The sequence below is a fragment of the Augochlora pura genome, chromosome 4, assembly GCF_028453695.1.
Source record: "Augochlora pura isolate Apur16 chromosome 4, APUR_v2.2.1, whole genome shotgun sequence".
NCBI lineage: Eukaryota > Metazoa > Arthropoda > Insecta > Hymenoptera > Halictidae > Augochlora > Augochlora pura.
This window is the reverse complement of record NC_135775.1, coordinates 11,150,259-11,173,416: the sequence shown is the minus strand read 5'-3', so window position 1 is coordinate 11,173,416 and position 23,158 is coordinate 11,150,259. Positions and strand designations below refer to the sequence as shown.

Below are 23,158 nucleotides of genomic sequence, written 5' to 3'. Positions count from 1 at the left end.
ATATTTTTAAAATATTAGTTACGGATTCAAATAAAAATGTAGAAAAAAAACCTTTTTAAATCCTCTTATTATGTCAAGGTTATGTTGCAATTTTCTTATTACGTTAATTAATTGCAATTTTCACAAATAATTTTCTAACCATTGTCTAGTAAACATTCCAAAAAAATTTAGATCGTTTGGCCTCATTATAAAAAATTATGTTTTGAAAGGTGTACAAATACTTTGTACATATTTTTTACTAAATTTTACTGCATTGTAATAAATGTTTGAGTCACTCAAAGATTGTAAAGTTTCTAATTATAGAATTACAAATGCTGGTAGAAGGAATAGATTTCTTCACTTTATAGAGCTATGAAACAAATGATAAAGCCATACATATTATTCTTGTTATTAATTATCTCCAGTTGTAAATTAGTACCACAAATAATTTTTTAGAGTTCTTAAATTGTCACATTACAATTACCTGATGGTGGACCAATTTTTAGTTAAATGCATTGTTTGAAATAAATTTAAAAGTTAATTTTTAGCAATATAAATCGTACCTTTCAATTCATAAATTTAGTTTGTCACAGCATTGAAGTCGGAGTATGAAATACATAATCATAAAGTTTTAACTCAACATCAATTATTGTCACAGCATATTCTGTTTCCATTTTTTAAGTTCGAGTTCTAGGCAATATTTTGACAATTGAATTATATTTAAAAACCATTTTATCTTGAGGCACAACTTGAACAGAGATTCTCTGAATGTGTCAAATTAATATGATGTAGTAGTAATACTGCTTTGTTATAGAGTATAGAATAAGTTATCAGTACAAGTTAGGGCTAATTAAATATTGTACAAGAGAACAATATTTCAATTGTTTTTTTTATTATTGTAACAAATTATACGTAGGTTTCTGGGAATTCAAATGTCACATCTCGACCAGTTAATTTTTTATACACTGCAGCAAAAGTGTCAACCTGTAGAAGAAAATTTAAAAATAAATATTTATTTCTAAAATACACAAAACTAGTAACATCTTTCATTGTTACCTTGTGCTCAATGTTTGTTTGTTCATTTTTGTCTAGATGAACTTTGATTAATTGAGTACCATCTAATTTAATTCTGATACGTTTACCAACTATTTCAACAGGATATACCAGATCTTCAAGTAACGCATCATATACTGCAGTCAAGGTACGGCTAAACAAAAATTGTTTAAATTATATATTTGTTATCTACAAGTATTTATTTATCAAATCATGTTCCCCCAGGACATGTGTGACTATAACCAATACCTTCTTGGCCTCTTTTGCTTGTTCTTGGTACGTGTTTTCCTTGTTGGTTTTGGTAAAATTTTACGCTCTCCAACAAACATTACATGTTTCCCAGAAAATTTCTTTTCTAGTTCACGTACAAGTCGTGTTTGTATCTTCTGGAAAGCTTTTAGTTTTGGCATAGGTACATATATAATAATGCACTGCAACAATTATTGTAAAAATGTATTCATTATCAAGATAATTTCACATTTTAAACAGCTTCCATTTTTTAAAAAACATAATGTATAAATTTCCTAGTAGTATATAATGATGATACAGAAAAAGAATAAACTAATAACTTAAATATATCAAATTTATTATTATGTTAAATTGATGCATTCATTTACACTAGTGAATATTACTTAATTTTTTATACACTAGAGTAGGAATTTTATTAAAAATTTATTTAATTATAAAGAAAATTAGGTTAAAAAGATCAGTTTGCCATTGCAAACTTAATTAATATTGAAAAATACAAGATTCTAATAAGCATTGAGCTTTACAAAGTTACAATGAATTTGTAATGACAAACGTTTTCATTCATGTGTAACTTATATTTCAGAAATGAATGACAACTGTTACTAAATATATTGATTAATACGTGTACGGAATCAACATTACCTTTTTGTTATTGGTTTCTATTTCGCGAGCCTTAGTAATGTACAATTCTCGTAATTGCGATTTTAAATCGCTGTTCATTTCCAGCTCTAAAAGAGCTTGAGAAATGCTAGCCTCGAACGCATCAGGTTCTGCTGCACCACTCTTTATTATTTTAGCGTTGGCCGTAAACATCTGAAAGGTTAAGCGATTAGAGGTTAAACTATTGTTTATATAGATATAACAAATTCAATTATATAATTAATTATATAAAATAGAAATTTTTGCCAAATTGTTATTTTATCTATATTAGTCGAAAATTACAAAATATTTATAAAATACAATATGCTGTCAAATACTTTGAGTAACAGGGGACAAATAAAATCCACTATTATCACACTTCCTATGCACAATCCAAATAAAATTCTTTCTTTATTTAATAAACTAGAATATTACGAGTAACATGCAAAGAAACATTTAATATTTTTGAACTCATTTTAACTTTGTTTTTCGCTAAAAGTCAGAATGTTAAACGCGTGTACCTTGCCGATATCCGCACCGCGTGAAAAAGACTTCATAAGCGGTTTGGTAGGGCTGCCAACTATTTGTAATATAAATTTCTAGTTGAATGTATGTAAAGTCAAAGCTACTATACACAATTTATTTATACGCATACGTAAGAATTACTTGTGACATTAATAAAAATGTAAATTTTATTATCGTATAATACTTTATTTTTATTTTTTATTTTAACTGAATCAACTTATCATGTACTTAGAGCACATATAGGGAGCTTTAATCCGGAAAAAGCTAGATCACGATAGTAATCAAGATTAAGTAATCAATACAGCTACAAAAATAGCTTTTTAATTACCCATAATTACTCAGCAATTAGTTTAAATTGCTCGTTTATTATTTCTGAGAAATATACAAAAATCTTTTCTGAGACACCTAGGGACTTTTTTCAAAGGTTGACGAGTTTAATAAAATTTCTAAAGTAATACATAAAATGTGCTGTATGACCTACCAAAATAGCCGTCACTCTGACTCGTTTCATATGCGTTGTCTGATATTGTACTATCATGCTCACTTTCTACTACCTCCTTTTTCTTTGATTATGAAAGCATTACTATTCAGTTGTGAATCGTCAACCAATCAGAGCAAACCAGTTTCTCTTCTTTTCGTTTCTTTACAAACAAAAACCCGGTTGCCTGCAGTTAAGAGTCTTGTCAGTAGGGATTTGTACTAGTAACGAACTATTTACTAGTTACTTATTTTTCCCTTACTTTTGGTTTTTAGTCCAAGTTTTAGTTTGAGCAAAAAGTTGTTTGCATTACTTAAGTGGAGAAGAAATCAGTAATTTGATTTTAAAGTTATGTCAAGCGGTATAACAAATATCGAAGATGAAACGGCTTCAAGGAGAGATATCAAATTATTTGGAATACCAATTATTCAAACAAAATGTCAGGCAGACTCTTATTTTTACGGAATTGTTAGCGGCATCACGTGTGGATTAATAACATATTTATTCACAAGCAAGGGAAGAATGTCATCACACGTAGGAGCAGGAAGTTGTGCCATAACAACCCTTTGTTATGCGTATTACTGTCTGAATCAAGACTATGAAATGGCGAAACAAATGAAGTTGGTTCGAAAAGCTATGTATGAAGCAAGTACTATAAAATCTGTTGATAAGAAACTGAATGAGTTATCAGAAGACAACACTGAAAGTGTGTAAAAGTGTGATTATGTCATACGTAATAATGTATAAATTTAATTGATATAAAAAAACGTATAATAAAAATATGTATTAAAACATCAAGCTTGAGGAATATGTACGTATAATTATACGTATTTGTCATCCAAAATTATTTCTATAGAATAATTGTAAAATTTCATTATATTTCATTATAATTATGTTATGTTTATTTGTTAGTGCCTTTATTTTTATAGATCCTTTAAGATTTGCCACAAACGAAACATTATGTTTATTTGTAGATTTTTCAATTTTAGAAGATATATTGTGCTACATCTAAAAAAAAATTTAACAGAGAAATATATATGTTAATATTGGAATAAAATTCGTGAAAATTATTTATTTCCGTAGAAAAATTAATAACACAAACGATTGTTTAGAGGAACTATTTTAGCGGTCATATAATTATGTACATTCATATGAAATTTAAAAGGCTAAAATTGCTACTAAAAATTCTTTGATTTTGACCCCTAATCTGACCATAGATTATAGTAACAAAAACTGTAACCAATAGCAATGCAATTAGTTGCAATTCGCGATTTGCGAATTGTGATGGAACATGCTAAATTTGTTAAAAAGAATGATAGAGAAAAGAGGGAAAAGGGAACTTCAAGAACTGGAGTAATGAAGCCCTGCTATAAGTTTTTTTTTCTCCTTTTTTAATTTATCATCAGTTTAGATCAACATAATTATGTATTAAGTTGTTATTTTTTATACAAAAACTAGGATTTTACATAGTAGGTTTAATTATCTAGGCACTTATATAACAAATTTTGCTATATGATGATAGCGCCTAGTTAAACAATATAAAATGTTTTCTGCTTTCAGTAGAAACAGATTTACATAATTTATTTGAGATACTTAATGAAGTGTTACATAGAATTTAGACATTTCATTTATTAATTCTTTCTAGTACAATTTGGCTTTTTCTATTGTTAAATATAAAGGATATTGAAAGATTTTGATGTGACAAACACTTTTCATAATGAAAGAAACATTTAATTTGCAGTATACACAAACGATCTTCTTCTATGTTTACATAAAATAAAATCTACAATGTCAACGTTTATTTAAGGATGTTGATCAATTTATTTATGGAATAATAATAACGTCTTTTGACATTAATATATTAGATGGTCCCAATAAATAAATCGGTAAAATGAAGTAAATAGTTTATTAACTACAGAACTATGCCTCAAATAGTCATTAATTTTGTAGACAAGAGTCACAAAACCTATACTTCAGTTTTATAGTTTAATGCAGACTAGGCTTGTATGTTTTCCACATAAAAGTATTCATGTACAAATAATAGAAAGTGTTTAAAGAAACATTACTTTTAGTTAGAGCACTAGTAATACTTGCAATACAAGTGGAAATGGAATAGTTATTCACATGGATGTCTTATGTCTTTTGGTGTCTTTATCACTTTTATCAAATAATTTATGACATATATAAATGAATGCTATAAAATAACAATACAACTCTTTAACTTCTATGCACGTTATAAACGTTAGGATAGATGCATACTATCTTATTAGTCCTTATTGCACTTCTCTAAATAACATGTTTGCCTAAAAAGTCTTGGCATTATAGTTACTAATTATAAAAAAGATTAATTCATATACATATATCTTTCCTGACTAGATATTACAAAGTGCACATATAATATACAATATAGAATACAGTACATATACAGTAACATGCTATAATAAGTGGACTTCATGTAAAAAAGTTATTAACATTTATAAATTTTTTGTATATATAGAGTATACAAAAAGAAGTAATCTTGATTGTGAAAATGGTAATAGCTATAATTTCATGTTTTGGCATTGACTAATTAGAATAATTAGATGCATAATACAAACTTGACAGTATGAAATTTTGTCATCAATGCAATTTCTAACAATGACTATTGAATTGAACATACTTTCGAAATTCCATATGACTCATCCATAGCAGCTGCACGTCTTTTTATGCCCTCTAAATATACTTCACGATTAAACAAACCACCACCTAAAGGAATTCTGTAAGAAATATTAATTAACCATTGCAACATTTTGTAAGTTTGAATTAATTATCTATAGATATTATAAGTACATACATGTCAATACCAGGCCTTATAGTTGTTTTGAAAACACCCCACACAGGTTTATGATCTGAAGTACAAATGCTTGGTACAGAATCATATAATAAGCATTCTATTACTCCATCTTTATATGAATTTGTGCTTTCGTGACTAACTCTTCGAATATATCCTTTTGTATGTTCTTTTCCCTTAAACAGAATCCTATCAGTATATGCAGGTGTGCGTTGCTTACTACTTGAGTCAAAATTCTGTGTTCCAGGGTCATATTTATAGGTGGGTGGAAACGTAATAGGTGCTTCTTCAAATCCGCGTAAAACAGCTCCTTCATTAAGAGTTGTTCGTAATTGGTCTTTATGTAAATTTACTGGGGATTGTTGAGGAAAGCATGTATCTGTAACCCATTGTATAACTTCTTCTCTTGGTTGAGCCAAACGAAAATTTAAGTCACCACACCAGAATACACAATCGAAATTTTGTGTTACATCTAAAATTTTCATTATTTTCAATGATTATGCAATTAAGTGAAATTAAATAACAAAATGCATTAAAATGAGTAACAATATTTGTACCTTTGCTCCTGTGTCTTATAGGTAAATCTTTTGGAAGATCAAGATTTCTGATTATTCTTTTAATATCATTGACTCGTTCTTTGACTTTATCTTGATGTGCAGTTAGATGTGCAGTAACAAACAGAAAACTTGTACCAAATAACATTAAAGCTATAGCTACTGCTCCTTTTGTTCGAAAAGCAGTACCTGTTCTTGTAGAAAAACTAGCATCTTCAGCAATAGAACAAAACCAAATTAAATCTCTTCTTAAAAAGAGAGCGAGATGTAATGTTCCTAAACCAGTACTAAAGAGTAATACATGAGAAGGACCAAGAGTTTCCTGTAAAGCTGCTTCCCACTCATTTCGTTCAGAACACGATTCTTGTGTTCCAATTGCTAACAAGTCTGGAACAGTTTCTATATCTGATGGTAACATGAAATCATTTAATTGATTTGGTGGATTTTGTCCATTCATGTTCCATGTTCCAACAAAAATTTTCAATTCACGATTTGGTAAAACTTTCTCAAGTTCTACAGGTCCAAGTAAAGAATTTGCTGCAATTCTTCCATGAAGAAAATTTCTATAATAAAATGATAAATAGTAACATGGTTTTTATATAAAATTAAAACGTATGTAGAATTACAATTTTTTTAAGTTCTTATACATACCTTTCACGTGCTTTTTGTGTCGGAATCAGATTAGGGATTTGTGCTGCTAATAACGCTTGTTTTGCTAAACTATCTACAGAAAGTCCACTTGTTTGTGACCGATGACGTTCCTTTTTCTTAGAGAGAGCGTCATGTGATGTAGAACGAGGTTTAAGCTGAACAGGTGCACTCCGTACAGATTCAGGACTTGAGTGTCGCATAGAATTTGTTGGTGAATTTACTACTAAATTATCCACTGAACGTCTATGTACCAGTTTTTGTCTTATGCATGTAGGAACATTTGGAGAAATAGATCCAGAAGATGAATTTTCACCTAAAACATGAAAAAGTAATAAAATTATAAATTCATTGTTTGAAGAAAGGTACAGTATTTATGGTCACCACATAAATTATCTTTAATACATATGTAAACTTTCGTTTATAATTTGTAAAAACTCATTCTTTTTATAACAATAATAAAATATATGTACCACAAAACTAAAATACAATATCTTTTGAGATGGAGTGAAATAATTATTGATGAAAATAAACGTTTCTTGATTTGTTAACATTTATTCAAGTCAATTTCCTGTTCACCACAGTGTTTAAATAAAATGGAATGAAGTATAATGTGTACTCATAATAAAACCAAAATTACTGTAATTGCTTCCTTTCAGATACCTGAATTTACATGAAGTACATGTTATGATCATGTATATAATTACTTGATTAATGTACAAAAACGTATGATTTTTATTTTTTTTTGTCTCAGATCATTAATATGCATAAATTATTATGAATTACTTACAAGGAAGTGTACCATTACATAGTATACTTTATGACATTTGCATAACAAATAAGATCATGTCTTAAATACCAATAGTTTATAAAGTGAATGCATAATCAGAATAATACAGTATTTTTATACTAACGAAATAAAAAATATTTGAAGAAGCACAAGAATAAAATTTTAAGCAGCAAATATACTTCATTTATTGTACCTTCTTTTCCTGGGTTTTCAGTATTATTAGATTCACTATATTGAACCATAGTGTAAACTTCATGAGGATTGTAAAACTGCCGTTCCATTTCCAGAAAGAAATATGTGATATATTTTCCTTTTGTAAAATATTCATCCTTTAAATTTTTTTCACTTCTTTCATTCTCAATAAAAATTTCATTTTCATCTTCTGATGATTCTTCAAATAAATCTTCTGTTAAATCTGCAGAAAAATCGCTATCTTCACTACTTTCTTGGCCTACTGTTTTTGTTTCTCTTATTAATAATTTATGCGTTTCATGTGAAAACCTTGCAGTATTAGAATTTGGTACCAAATTTGGTGTTGTAATAGAAGAATTTAAATATTTTGTAGAATCATTTTCTTTCGATTGATAAGATTGTGCTAGGAAAGCAATTTTTATATCTAAATTCCTGTCTGAGTTAGAAGTAAATTCCTTTTTCCCTGTGTACACATTCATATTGATGACACTATTGTTATGTGTAGATATATTATCAGTATATGTTTTACATGTTTGTTTTGAATTTGAAGGTACAGTAAACACAGCTCTTGTATTGTCATAATCTTTTGAATTGTTTCCAGCAATACCAATATTTAATTTACTGTTAAAATCTGGTTGCAACACTGACACATTTTTATTTTCATATATATCGCTATAAACTTCAATGTTTAAATTATCAATAAATTCCTTTGAAGTTTCTTTGATTTCTGAATTTTCTTTCTTTCCTTCTTTTAGTTTTTCATTTCCATTTTTTTTAAACTTTCGATACAATTTAGCAAGGAAAGAAGGTGTTTTGCCTTTAGCATATGCATCTGCCATTTTTTGCAAATGCTATTTAAATTCTGCTTTCAACATGTTCTAACGTCAAAAATTAAATCTCAACTGATTCTCAGTAAAACCTACACTTCTCCTTGTATGAGAGCAATAAAACCAATCTTTCTTCTACAGCAATGAAATAAGACAAGGTGGGGATGTACAAGGTCAGCACATGATTTAATCAGATTAAGCAGTCGACAGAAAAAGGTATAAGTATAGGAAAGAACTTGTGTGCTTAAATGAATTCAATTGAATGACGTATATTATTTATATAAAAGGTAAGAAAATATTGAAATAAATAATATGCTTGCATTTATATTATTTTAAATAAATTACAAGAAGTAAATTGTAATATATCATTATTGAATATAAATTTTCTTTCTTACCTTCAACAAAAGTACTTTGCTGCTGTTGTTCTTTTCCAACAAAAATATTATTTTTGTCCGAAGTATTTTCTTGAATGCTATGTGTACTATTTGGTGTATATACATATTCCTGGTCTACTAATACATCAGTTTGGCAATTTCCATTAACAGAAACTACTTCAGATTTCACAGATGTACGACTTAATGTAGTTGGAGATAATCTACTAACAGTTAAACTTTGTGGTGGTGTTCTGCTGCGTTCTGTTATTGCACAACACAATGACAGTTTTGTACTAGTATGAGATCCATGTTGTGAATTTTCTGTTTTAGTATTCTTCTTTGAATTACTGTCTTTATAAGATGTTTCCAAACAGCCAACTTTGGTTTTTTTGTTCATAAGCATATGGCAAAGAGACTTTTTCTTTTGTTTAGATTTAGGTGAAATTTCTGTTCTAGTAGTATTTGTTGCATTAGATATACCATTTTCTTCATTTTGCTCCATAGTGATGTTCTTAATTACTTGAATATATTTTGAATACAATATAAATAATTCATTACCACAAAATAAATTATTCTATTGATGACTATATTTAGTTCATCAATTAAGAAATGTCCAAGCCAATTTTGTATTGTATGTAATATTATAAAATAAATCAAACTTTATTTTATCGTGTAATAATAATTGTAAACATGTTTTTTTTCAATGTGTCTCATCATGTAATCAATTATTGTTTTAATATTTATAACTATAACATTTGCTTTTTATGCACATTTTTATATAATTATGTGTAATCCTTCCAGCATATATATTAAATTGTATAATATAGACTAAAATTGTAAATCATGGTGTTTCATCTTGTCAACAAATGTAATGATTTATTTTGCTAATAGTTTAATGATGGCATTTTTAGATATCCAAATAGATACATTTAATATTATGTTAACGTAATTATGCTTCAAATATTAATCACTTTAATACTTTTATACAGACTGTAATGTAGGCAATGTGATTAGAGTAGATGCAAATATATGTTTGTACATGTACTATTTAGGATGGCAATTTAGTTTGAATCTTTGTTGCCTTAGTATCATAGGCACGGTATTTTTTTTCATTGCAAGATGCATAAACATATATATCTGTATAGATATCAATATATATGTGTGTGTGTGTATTCACGTATAAACATAAATGTATGTATATTTGATTATGCTCAAGAGATTTATCCTTCTGAATTTTCCTTCTTTCTTAATATTATGTTGTATGAAAACATTGTCGGTTGAATATTACAAATAAATTTGGTTTAAATTACATACACTTTTTTTTATTCCGTTATGAAATTCACTTTGACTTTGATTCTCGCATTAGTAATGCATTGACACGTCATTCACGCCAAATCCATAACAAACTGCATTGCAATTGAAAATACTTGACGGACGATTAACTCTGACTTCTGCTTCCATTTTTCTGTATACAGTAAAATGAACGGCATAATACGCGTGTTATATTGTTTAAAGATTAATAATATCTGTGATTTATAGCTATTATGTAGCAGTAATTATTTTTATTACACATGAAACTGTCACGCGTCGAAATATTGCTTCATTCACATTTGGGGGCTAATTTCTGAACTTGCGCAGCTATCGGTCAAACAGCAGTGATGTTATTATACTGTATGTGTATTGTATAAGATAATGTCCTTTGTAAAATTGAAACTTTTTGTAATTTTTAGTAAAATTATTGTAGAAAGCCTTCTTTGTTATCCTCAAAAGATGGAATACTTTTTAATTTTAAGAGAAAATTCCATCTGTCAAACTGAGCAGACGACGTTTATAAACGCCATATTATTGGTAGAAGATACTACCTGTGACGCAATACACAATATACTACCTCCTATGCCTACTTTGTATATGTGTGCATCAAGTATGTACACAGATACGTACACCTTGTTGTTCAGTGCTGCTTGGAGGGTTGCGTCACCATGATGTTTATTTATGTTGACGATACATGTATACCTGAAGGTATATACAGAAATGCATAAGTCATTTAATATATAGAACAAAACAATAGTGTTTTCATATAATTATTTGATTATACATTTAAAGTATTTTAATGTCTATCCATATTTCATAAATCTTACCGATTTTATATATAAATTGTAAAGAAAATGTAATGAAATTTGCATAAACATAACGTATGATAAAGGGACATCAGTGTAAAATTAATTCATAAAAATTTAATAGAAATGTACACTGTACAAATAATTATCCGAATATATGTATATTTTTGACGAAAAATTGTGAAAGATGTGCAAATCGTTCTATACCTAGTACAATAAAAGTACGTAAATCTGAAAATGCATTTCTTAAATAATATTATTATACGTGGTAAGATGATGTATAGTGGATCCTATTATTATTTAAATTTAATTACAGCAAAGTCATGATACTTCTACATTGAAAATCACCGTACAATTATGCATATATGTACGGTGATATTGTATGCATGCATCCATACGTATATTGGACACAGCAGTAGAAGAAATGTCACACTGTGGTAAGTAGCCTTAATAAAATGCACTTAATGTACATTTACATGTAATCATTTAGTTAAATATTTTGAAATTGATTTAATGTTTCCACGTTAATCTGTATTATTATGTGCAAATTTTGTTATCTTTAAATAGCTTTCTAATAATAAATAAAATAACTGTAAAGAAATATACAAACTGATGTCAGAAAATCGATGCATGGGTACCAGCGTTACGAAATTAATTAAATTTATCATATTATTTCACATATAATTTTCACTATATTTTGGAAAAAGGTGCATTATTACATAATACATAAATTTACATTTTATTTATTTTAATTTGCAGTAGCAGTTTTAAAATATTACATTTCATTAAACAATGATAAATCTTTTAAATAAAGTTTGTACCCGCGCTTTTGAATGGTGTACTGAAAATATCGACAGAATTCCAATGGAAAAGAATCCGTATGTACATAAACATATGCACATATGTGCGAGAAACATGGCTAACGTTAAGGGTCGACATATGTTTTAATTAACTTTCTGGTATGAATTGTACTTATGATATGATGATAGATAGAGTAATTCTTATGTACAGTGTTGCATATAGTAATTGTGTTTGAACGAAATTTTTTAGATACTTTTATTTGCCAACTAAATAATATATAAAACTTTATATAGGGATCACAGAGTATAACATATTTGCAAAATATTACTGTAATTTATATATGTATACAGAAACATATTCTTTATTTTTTGCAAAAAGATTACAGTTTAGAGTTTAGAATTAATTTAAAAATATATATAATTTCTTCTCATATGTGTATAATTATATTCATACGTGCAGATCGTATTGTTGACTTTTTGCGAAAGTTTATATAAACGTAATAATACTTTCGTACGCTATGATCGTATGTTTAAATATTATGACAATTATATGGAAAAGTATGAGATTATATTATTTGTGTAAATTCGTTCGTAGCCAAAAAAGATGCGTATTCGCACAAAAGGTAGAATATGTATATAGAACATTGTAGTGTAGAGTTATAAATGAGAAAAAGGTAATATCAGAAAGAATGAGATAGACACGTAATTGACGCCGCCACCGCAAGGTGTCAGCATTGCATGCGGCTCGCTCGCTAGCGGCCACCATTGTTGAAATTCTGCTTTGGTTGATGCCCCGACGATTTTTTGGCTGAAAATCGTAAATTCGCCAGCCCCTGGCAAGGGCTCTGTGCGGAAGGTGCGTATTCCGTAATAAATCCGCAACTATGTTCAAATCATAATGGCCATCGGTAGTATGTATCGCGATTAAGGGCCCACCGGGAAAACTCAGTGAAATCGAGTGTGCCCATCGATTTACGCGAAAGAAAGAGGCACCCATGTCCGTGTCGTACGTCCTGTCGGGGTGTTGGTGTTATGTGCGGTGGCTAAATTGTGCATGATACATACGTGCGTGCATGCGTGCCGGTATAATGCAACGCGTTTACTCTGTACAAAATACAATCTGTCTGTCTTAGATCATACTTCACCAAAGTGGAATCAAGAATTATTTTAATGTGTCTAGAATGCAATATTTAGGCGTCAGCCAAAGATCGCGCGTCTAACTTGCGATTTTTGAATACGTGCACGTTGTTCCATGAGTTAAGACACGCGACTCGCGCGTTATCAGCGATACTATTCAGGTGCGGGGACCACATCCCTGTTCGCTCATTTGTATATGCGTGTGTGTAAGTGGTTGTGTGTGTGTGTGTGTGCAGTTTCGCGGGGTTGGAATGTCTTCTCTCCACGCGTTGCACGTTGTGCGTGCATAGGCGTGTGCACACGCGACACACGTCATTCGCTTATGGGTTCATTCGTGCGACAGTGTGTATTTTTTACAAGTGTACAAGTACTAGTTGGTTAATGTGATTCTGTTCGTGTATACGTATGATATCGTGCAATATAACTACGCATACTGCATGCCACTGGAATTTACGAAAAAGCACGCGAACTCTGTCCAGCTACGACGCTGTCGGCTGAGGATATCGAGATACACGGTGTCACACTCGCATGCTCATCGCTCCCCTCGTGGGTAACATCGACTATAAAACACTTACACTGCTATTCCATATATTGTGTATCTCTAGAAACCGTTACAATCTCTTCTTAGTGCTGTTCTGACAGATGCTTTAGATCTTGACGTGTTCGATCTATCAACAACAATTTTGACAATATAAGTGCTGCATACTGTTTCAAACGACATCATGTAATTGCTGTATTTTCAAATGTTGATGTTCCTGTTACTATTTTCAATTATATCCGTTTCTCCCTATTTTTGACAGAGCTTAAATATTTTCTATTCTAGACGTTTTACTGATTTCTATTGTGTATGAATCGGTATAAAGGAATAATTGTAATAATTAGTGATACTATGTTATATTAGTATGTTGTTTTGTGGACAATATAAAATTAGTAGCCTTTTAAAAATGTCTTCTTATTAGTTTGTTCCATTAAAATCAATTCTATAATCCAGTAACAAGATTAATAATTGATATAATAATATTTAATAACAATATTTATATTTTTACTAACATGATGAATGTAAAAATTAAATATCCCAATGTGTAAACTATATGCCAAAAAGGTTTTGTATTTTGTGAATTATTTTAATTGTAAATATTTAATATAAGTTACGCTGTCTCTTTTAACTGTGAATGTTTTATAAAAACGTTATCTTGTGTTCACATATATTTTTGTCAGCCTTGTAATATTAGAGGTTTCAATATTTATTATAAAAGATATACTTAAACATTTAATTTCTATATATCCAGTTGAAATTTGATTCAGAGAAACCATTTGTGTTGCTATAAACTACTCTTACCAATAATTTCAAAGACTGGATACATTTGTAATTATAATTTACATGGAAGAGTAGTTAAAACTTCTAATTTATGTAATTTAGAAAATAATCATAAATTGAATAAGTGTGTAGAAGATATTTATAAACAAAATGTAAAAGGTTTATATCTGTTACCAGTTATGATCAAGATAATTTCTATGATTTCTTTCACCGATATTGCTATTATAAAAAATGACAAAGAGTGATATAATTACAAACATATTTTTATAATATAAATATAACTATTTCTGATAAAAAGTTAAAAAGTTCTCATTTTAGTTGATGCTCTAATAAGATTCTATTATAGCTATTTGATACTATGGAACTATGGAATAAAAGAAGTATAATTACAATGCAGTTGTTATCTAAAATTTTCATTTGCAGGGCTATTCATACTTGGAGTTGCGCCAAAATGGGCGCTATCAAATAATTTCATGCAGTGGAATCATATACAAGAATTGGTAGCACATGGTGGTGTACCAAATACATACAATTCATGTCATAAGGAGGAAAATACAGGTGTGTTATATTTAAATTCAATATATGGTAATTGATTTATAAATTTTTTACCACCATTGTGCAAAAATATAGTAAAATTCTAATATATTGAAGAAAGAAGTCTGAAATAATACCTTTATAATACTACAAGAAAAGTTATACTACCCATCAGAGTGGTGATAGCAGAGTAGACTTAAATAATATTTTTCGTACCAAAATGGTTAATATTATATAATAAAAAGTACTTTGAAGTTGGAAATTGATCTGCGATTACCATAGATATTTTAATAATGTTATACCAGGATACCTGAACATAATACAAAATATTGCATAGTACAGAAATTTATCTGAAACATTGAGACAGTGCTTATAATCTGTTTTGTGTTACTGAAGAAAACAAATCATTTAATTTATAAAACACCTTAAGGAACCATAAAATCTGTGTTATAATAGACAGCAGTACAGAAATATAAATATTTATGTATATTATTACATCCAGAAACAAATTTAAATAACTATGCCATCTCAAATATTACAGACCATTCCTGTAATACAGAAAACTTATTCTACATAATCAGAGGGAGTTGACTACAGTTTATTCAAATTTTCAGATTTAGAAAATTCTAAAGTAAACCTTGACAATGCATCACATAGATATTTAGATCAAACAAATTCTTTTAATAAATATTCAAATAAGAAATCCTCATTGTCTTTATGTGAAAAGAAAAGTGCAAATATTACTTTTAAACATTTTACATTGAATGTTAAAGTTATTAATTTTAAAAGTGAATTTTCTACAGAGCAACATACAAATAAGTCAAAGAACACTTATTTTGCAAGTGTCTGCAAATCAATATTAAGTAATTGGGAGGATTTCAAAATGTCAGGACAATATCCAGGTCATAGCCGACCTCCGGTTGGCACACCTCCGCCACAAACAGTTTGGAATCATCTTACAATGACACAAGGTCAAGGTAATGTTATTTAATGTGCTTGTATATAAGTTTCTGTGAGCATTAAGTATTATACCCTTAGTTCTTAAGAAAAACATTGATTTTTATTTATCTAGTTTCAGGCTTAAATATTCATCCAACAGCTCTGTCTGGTGCTGCATTAAGTCCAGCTGGATTTTATACACATCCATCTATGGCAAGGGCATCTCATATAACATCACAACTTACACCTCAACTTGCACATACTCAAGCACCTCCAACATGGCATACACCAACTGTTCCATCAAAGAGTGTTACTCCAGCCAATACTCCAGGAAATCCTTTATTTAGTTTACAAATGCTAGTAGATAATAGACAGAATCAAAGTCAGTATAGAAACTCACCAGGTTCACAGAGTACATTAGACTTATCTTCTACATCCGAAATTATCCCTGAAAATTATTCTCGAATACCTCAAGATATTCCAATAAGTTTGACTGCGAGAAATGTAGATAAAAGTAGTAGAAATGGAAATATAATATCTCCTCCTATACCTTTAAATGGAGAAACTTCGTCGGATAGTGGAATTAGTTCATCGGTTCCAACACCTAATTCTGTTAGTGAGCCAGTTTCACTTTCAACAAAAGAAGCTACAACACCTAAAATAACAGTGAAAAACTTTGGGCAAACTCCGTTCAGTGAAAAAGGCGTGGCAAACCTCCATGATAAAATTAAGGAAATAAGTGTAGATAATTTTGCGCAAAAAGTGATAAATCTACCACCTAGTGTAACAATTGAAAGGGTAATGCCAGATAAAAAAGAATCTGAAGTTACGAAAAATAAAGATACATTAAGCGTTATTGCACAAGTGCCAAGAAATGTTCTACCTGTTATTGTAAATCTCACCTCTAAAGGAGACAAAGATGTAACAGACAGTCCAAAACGAGAGTCATCGTTGGAACGAGATCGAAAAATTGAAGAAACAAATGTAAGATCACCAAAAAATTTACCGAAAAGAGGTAAAAAAGGTGTCGACTCTTTATTGGAAAAATTAGAAGGTGGGAACAAAAAACTTGGTAGTGCTGAAAATATTGGATCTGTTATTGTGATGCCAGTAGAAGAAAAGGATACATCTAGTGTCAAAAGTATGTCTCCAGACCGACAAAAATCAAAGTCTCCAAACAGGGAAGATGAAGTTGTATCTCCAGCATTCAGTAATGACGATTCTAATGACAACACCAAACAACGCAGGAAAAGAAAATTGGAGAAGCCTGTACGACTTAGTAAGGATTCCAAAACAGAAGTAGAAGATATGGAATTGGAACCCACAGAACCATCAGAGTCTAGGGCATGTGAACCAATAATACCGGGAGATGTGACAAATGTTGTGCCAGTTGTAAAGGTTGAAGATAATATTGAATCAGTAGAACAGAGAATACCTGACAAAGTTGAAGATAATGTAGAAGAAAGGAGCGAAGAGAACCAACCGATTAGAAGGCGACGAAGTAGCGAAAGTACACCTCCAAGTTCAACACCTACAAATCAGAGGGTTCGGAGAAAATCTAGCGACGACGCCACTGAATTTTCAAAAGTCACGAGTCCAAAAGGTGTAAATAATACAAATCCATTTAACGAAGTCGAATCAGAACTAGAGAAAATGTTTGCTGGTATTGTTGAAACAGAGACAGATGTCAAAAAGGAAGAATCAAAAACAGAACTTGCAGAATCTGAGGATCAAGCTGGTAGCACAACAAAAACAGATAATTTAGAAAATAGTATTCTACATCCAAAAGATACACAAAATCTAAATCTTACTGATGTTTCATCCACAGTTGACACAAAAGTGTCAGCAAAAAAAGGAAAGAAAACTAAAGTGCAAGCTGGTAAACGAAAAATATCTAGATCGTCTGAAAATATTTTCGGAGCTATAGCTAACGACATACCCCAAAAAGAAATCAAAAAACGAAAAATGTCTAAAAGTTCAAAGAGACAAAATGTATCGAAAAAAACGAAGAAAAATACGAAAATAGACGGACTAAGAGAAATGGCATATGATTCTGGGTCAAATGCAAGTTCTATTAGATCTCGTGGACCGGTAGTTCATGTTGAAGGTCCAAGAGATAGCCCATTAAGCATTCAAGTAGTTAATGCTCCAAGGGAAGATGAAGAAGAAAAAAGTAAAGAAAAGCGGAAAAGTGTTGGAAACGGCAGTGCAGGAAGAAGTAAGAGACTTAGTCATCAGAATGATTTAGATTATAGGGGTGTGTATTTTTCATATTTTTAACTTTTGTATATACATATATACTATTTACAACAATATTTAAAAAAATGTCTATTATATAGACAGTATATAATAGATGATGTAAGTTTCACAGTATTTGGTCTGTTTAGGTAAAGTCAGTAGAGCAGGTCTCTTCAGTTCAACATTATCATCACGCTATGATGCACATACAACAGATTCTACATGGGTTTGCGTATTTTGTAAGCAGGGTCCTCATTCTGTTGTACCTGGAGATCCTTCTCGACCTCATCCCAATCTGGCTGGTCCTCATATAGCACCTGGAACTTACACTGTATGTTTTATCATAGTTTGTTATGTTTGTATGCAGTGGGAATTGAAATTTGGGCATTTCATTCATCAAGGATGTTTTTTTTTATTTGTAAAACAGGTACCAGCAGGTGTTTTAAGTGACTTATTCGGTCCGTATTTAATTGGTAAAGAACGTTTAGAAGATGGAATTCTATCAGCAGATGAACAAGAAATCACTACAGAACAAAAAAAGGGCGGTAAAAATAAAAGAAGTTTGAGATATGCTGGACTAGCTGATCAATTTACTGCGAAAATGGGAAAAAAGAAACGGAATTCTGTAGAAAGTAATACGAATGTCATTTTTACTGGTATGACTGTACTACCAGGGGAAGAACAACGTTGGGAAGTATGGCTTCACGAACAGTGTGCCGTTTGGGCAGCTGGAGTATATATGGCAGGTATAATGAACGAAATTTATTATAAGATAATTGGCATCAAATTATATGAAAAGAAACTAATTTCCTTTGTTATTATTTACAGGGGGTAGAGTAACAGGTTTACAAGAAGCAGTGTGGGACGCGGCAAAGTCGATGTGCGACGCTTGTGGTTTAACAGGAGCAAATATTGGGTGTGTAAAACGGGGTTGCAAGGCTGTCACACATTACCCTTGTGCTCTAACAAGAGGTTGGCACTTGGATACTAATCAGTATATACCGAAGTGTAACCTTCATCGAGTTACGTGAAACTTCGGTGAGTTTTCAAATAAACTACGCAAAAGTTTTTGCTTAGCACATGGCAAATAATATCTTATAATGTCAAAATAAAATATTAAATTCAAATTTGCAATAAATAAAGAACTAGCCGTAATTATCGCGATTATGATTAATTTGAATATATTTAACACGTTCACAGTTCGTAGTCCTATGTGTTTATTGACAAATTTTTCAAAACATGTATGCCAATTCATGACAAGAAAGTTGATTTGTTGCAGTAGAGGATTGTTTTAGAACTAATATAAAATTCAGGAGGACCAGGAATGAAAATGTATATAAAAAAGGTGTATTGTGCCACACTGTGAACGTGTCACGTTAGGAACTTAACATAGAGACTTTTTATTCGTTCTTTGTTATCGTATTTGTTACTAAACAATAAAGCTTTAATCGAATCTAATCATTGATTCATTTATATTTTCAGCATTTAAGAGTTTTGAGATGTTTTGAAATTACGCTTTGCGTCACATGATGCGTAAGTGTGTTTAAAGCGTGAAAGTATACATGTCATGACAGACATATGGCAATTTCCATACACAAAATATCAATATGCTCGACAGAAATACCTTCCAATGTACAAGATGTTCAAATAAGAATGTTGTTGTCTTTAAGAATTCCAAACGAAAATGGAAACTAACGGAAGCGAAGAAACCGGCGTTCTTCTCGTTAATAAAATTTAATTAATTTTCTTGGCCTGTGGCCTTGAACAGTGGCCTTTTCGACCTAATGTAAAAGCAAGATTTTTAATTTAAAATCTGTAATATAGACAAATCGTTGCTGAGGGATAATATTAATCAAAAATATTTGCTTTTTTACTCATATTTAAGAAACTTTGGAACGTTACAAAATTTTCCCTGAAACATCATGTACGCAGGAATAGCATATAGGGCATATTGTATCAAAATTTGGTGGAAAAAACCAGAATTCGGCGATGGTTTGATAATTATGATGTTCCCGCAAAGATTCGTATGTGTGTATATATAAAATAGGATAGATTATTAATTAATTAAATTTGTGAAATTTGAACATTTATGATAGTTTTCATAAAAAGTGCGGACTAAAGACATACGGACAAGTGTTCTCCTGTGAATGTAAGAAATCACCTGTAAATAACAAAGTTCTTATATGAGAAAATGACTATTATATTATTATAGAATTCCAATGATACCATAAGACATTCTTCCGTTTTTAAAAATCATGCTATTTTAGTAAGCATGTGTAGTTATGTTCTTCACCGCGCGAAAATACATTTAGTATAATGATACTTATTTCTATTATAGTTTTTTGAAGATTATTTGTGACATATAAATCTCGTATAGGTGTAAATAAATAGATTTCCGCTCATATAATATTTTATTTCATTTCTTGACCTTGTCATAATTACATATTTGAAATAAGTTCCATAACTAAAGAGAACGAGCTCACATGTTTACTTAAAAAGAACACTTGTAAAACTTCTAATAAAAATAATAATATTATTATCCTTCTGCTAATACTATTATTATTATTATTATTATTATCATTATCACTATTATTATTATTATCATTATTATTATTATTATTATTATTATTATATCATTAATATCAACCAGAAAACGTAAACGTGATTTACAATTAGTAACATTTCGTTTTTGGCGTATGTCAATTGTAAGTTCATTGTTTGCCATTATTGATAAATGTGAAATCGGTGATTTAGATTTAATAATATGGATACGATTTAGTGATTGAATTATTCGCTACTTATTATTACAATTTTATGTTAGCTAATACTGATTATTTTATTTTTACTTAATCATATTATTGTATTCATTTTCATCATTCTTATTGTTATTGTCATTTTCATCATATATTGTAAGAATGTAATGGAGATCCGATTTTATAATAAGAAATATAAAGGCGACACCGATATTGATTCCTTTGATAGACCTGGGGAAGTTGATAAAAATCAGGAAAACTGTATAAAAATATATCAAATAAAATGTAAATATCAGTAATTTGAGTAGACGAAAGTGTGCCTGCATTTAGATGTAGATGGACCATTATTTCTTAAAATATTCTGGGTACAAGGAAAATGTATGCATGACAAATTTCTAAGTAAACTTGCACTTATAACATTTAGAATACTATTTATATTCAAGCATATATTTTATGATTGAATTAGTTGTCAAAGATATTGTCAAATAATCCAAAAGAGTGCATAGTTCCACTTTAAAGGTGAACTTCTAAATTATTAATACAAGTACGAATTTGTCCTTGTAAGAAAATGTATTACTTCGTACTATGCGACTTTTATATAAACGTGTTCTTCATACTTACAATATTTAGAGCGATAATGATCGTTTACTTTTAAATGCAAGCATACATATACATATAGTATATATGTTATATATACTATTATATTTATATAAATGCAATTGTTCGTAGGTCACATAATACAGTGAAGTAAAGGTAACCATTTTTGAATATTAGTTATACATTTATTACAATTAAATTGTCGAAATGAAAATAATTCTTTGTATATATTATACATATATAGATACTATTAAAAAATGTGAAAAAGCAGATTATTTAACAATTCATTGTGAATGTTTCAGTATAAGGTAACAACAGATAGTTTACTCCGAAGTAAACATATTTAGGTTTTCTTGGAACTTTTTGAGATTCAGCACATTAAGCTTATGCAGCGAATAGTCTTTGCAATGAGAAAGCAAGTACAGTAGAACATATGGCAATGATGTAATATGAAGAATGAAATTATAAATGAAACGCTTATATATTATATTATGTATGAAAGGAAAACAAAATTCTATCTGAGATGAATAATTGTAATATTAATATTTGTGATACGAAAAAATTTCTGGAAGAATTATTCTAGCATATTATGTTACATTTTGGCTCTGCGTACATAGAGATTTCTTTATATCCTCATGTACAGTTTAATTTTGTAGTAATTTCTTTTAGTATTGTACTATGTACATATTAGTCCATTCATGGAAAACATAAACTAAAGGACATACAAAAATTTTAGAGATTTTAGAATTCTCTTTGTACGCACAGTTCAATCATACTGTATTTAATCAATTTTGGAAATGACGTGAAAAAATGTTTCACGCCCTGTCTTGTATAGATATTGAAATCTTTTAGCTTGTACATTGCTAAAAAGGTAACTTAAGATATTGTAATAATGAAGCACAAAGAAACGTAAATATCACAATGCCTATAATTAATTTGTATAAACATAGGCCTGTAAAATAAAACTTGCATCGTGATATATAGTGAGAGAGAAAGATATCGTTAGGAATGATAATGGTTTAAAATCAACTGAAAACAATGTATCTTCCTCTCCCTTTTTGTTCAGCCTCTTAAACTTGTTCATAGGTGTACACATTTTTTGTGACCTGATTTAGTAACAACAATTGTTATAAAAGTATCGGATTTTCTCTATTTAAGAACAAAAAAATGGTAAAAAAAGTCACAGAATGTATTTAAGATTGACACAATGATACAGCTAAGTATACAACTTTGTGTAATATAAATATAATGAATAATAAAATATGATGTCATAAGTCGGAGTAAAGGACAGTTTCGACATAGCCCTTTAAATTCTATGTAATTGTACAAACTTTTAAAAGTTTTCACAAATTTGTTTAAATATAATCGCATTACTACATTTTCATATTAACTCAAATTTTTTAAATTAAGAGTTACAAGATTATGTATAAAAAAATTTGCAAATTTCAATTACATAACAAATTTTATATGTATATGTATATGTATAGAGTACATACATTCTATACATATGTATAAATATATTTATTCTTCTTGATATCCATATTTTTGTCTTATTAGAATGCGTAATTAAACATACCTTTGTGAATA

The 23,158-nt window shown here is 29.6% G+C and overlaps 3 protein-coding genes across 9 annotated transcripts; 1 reads left to right on the top strand and 2 right to left on the bottom strand.

Annotated features, from left to right (window-relative positions):
• Positions 1–850: 850 nt before the first annotated feature.
• On the bottom strand, positions 851–2,498 carry Rps7 (ribosomal protein S7). Its single transcript, XM_078179051.1, has 5 exons — positions 2,442–2,498; positions 1,924–2,094; positions 1,282–1,463; positions 1,036–1,186; positions 851–963 (listed from the first exon to the last, which is right to left on the bottom strand). Exons 1-5 carry the CDS (start codon positions 2,475–2,477, stop codon positions 886–888), a joined length of 618 nt encoding a protein of 205 aa, XP_078035177.1. The 5' UTR covers positions 2,478–2,498; the 3' UTR covers positions 851–885.
• Positions 2,499–4,537: 2,039 nt separating this feature from the next.
• On the bottom strand, positions 4,538–11,007 carry Inpp5e (Inositol-3-phosphate synthase). 3 transcript variants are annotated; one of them, XM_078180005.1, is made up of 7 exons: positions 10,708–11,007; positions 9,160–10,603; positions 7,939–8,160; positions 6,959–7,271; positions 6,311–6,870; positions 5,757–6,225; positions 4,538–5,679 (listed from the first exon to the last, which is right to left on the bottom strand). In XM_078180005.1, the coding sequence occupies exons 2-7, from the start codon at positions 9,638–9,640 to the stop codon at positions 5,565–5,567; spliced, it is 2,160 nt and encodes a 719-aa protein (XP_078036131.1). In that variant the 5' UTR covers positions 9,641–10,603; positions 10,708–11,007; the 3' UTR covers positions 4,538–5,564. The 3 variants fall into 3 exon arrangements, with proteins under 3 accessions (XP_078036131.1, XP_078036132.1, XP_078036130.1); XM_078180006.1 differs by lacking the exon at positions 7,939–8,160 and having other exon boundaries at positions 9,160–11,006; XM_078180004.1 differs by lacking the exons at positions 9,160–10,603; positions 10,708–11,007 and having other exon boundaries at positions 7,939–9,057.
• Positions 11,008–11,571: 564 nt separating this feature from the next.
• On the top strand, positions 11,572–22,933 carry LOC144469571 (uncharacterized). 5 transcript variants are annotated; one of them, XM_078180001.1, is made up of 8 exons: positions 11,572–11,692; positions 14,934–15,068; positions 15,848–16,021; positions 16,117–18,240; positions 18,371–18,552; positions 18,649–18,967; positions 19,050–19,259; positions 19,704–22,932. In XM_078180001.1, exons 1-7 carry the CDS (start codon positions 11,638–11,640, stop codon positions 19,250–19,252), a joined length of 3,192 nt encoding a protein of 1,063 aa, XP_078036127.1. In that variant the 5' UTR covers positions 11,572–11,637; the 3' UTR covers positions 19,253–19,259; positions 19,704–22,932. The 5 variants fall into 5 exon arrangements, with proteins under 5 accessions (XP_078036127.1, XP_078036126.1, XP_078036124.1 ...); XM_078180000.1 differs by lacking the exon at positions 11,572–11,692 and adding an exon at positions 12,814–13,738 and having other exon boundaries at positions 16,123–18,240; positions 19,704–22,933; XM_078179998.1 differs by lacking the exon at positions 11,572–11,692 and adding an exon at positions 12,815–13,738.
• The last annotated feature ends 225 nt before the right edge of the window (positions 22,934–23,158 follow it).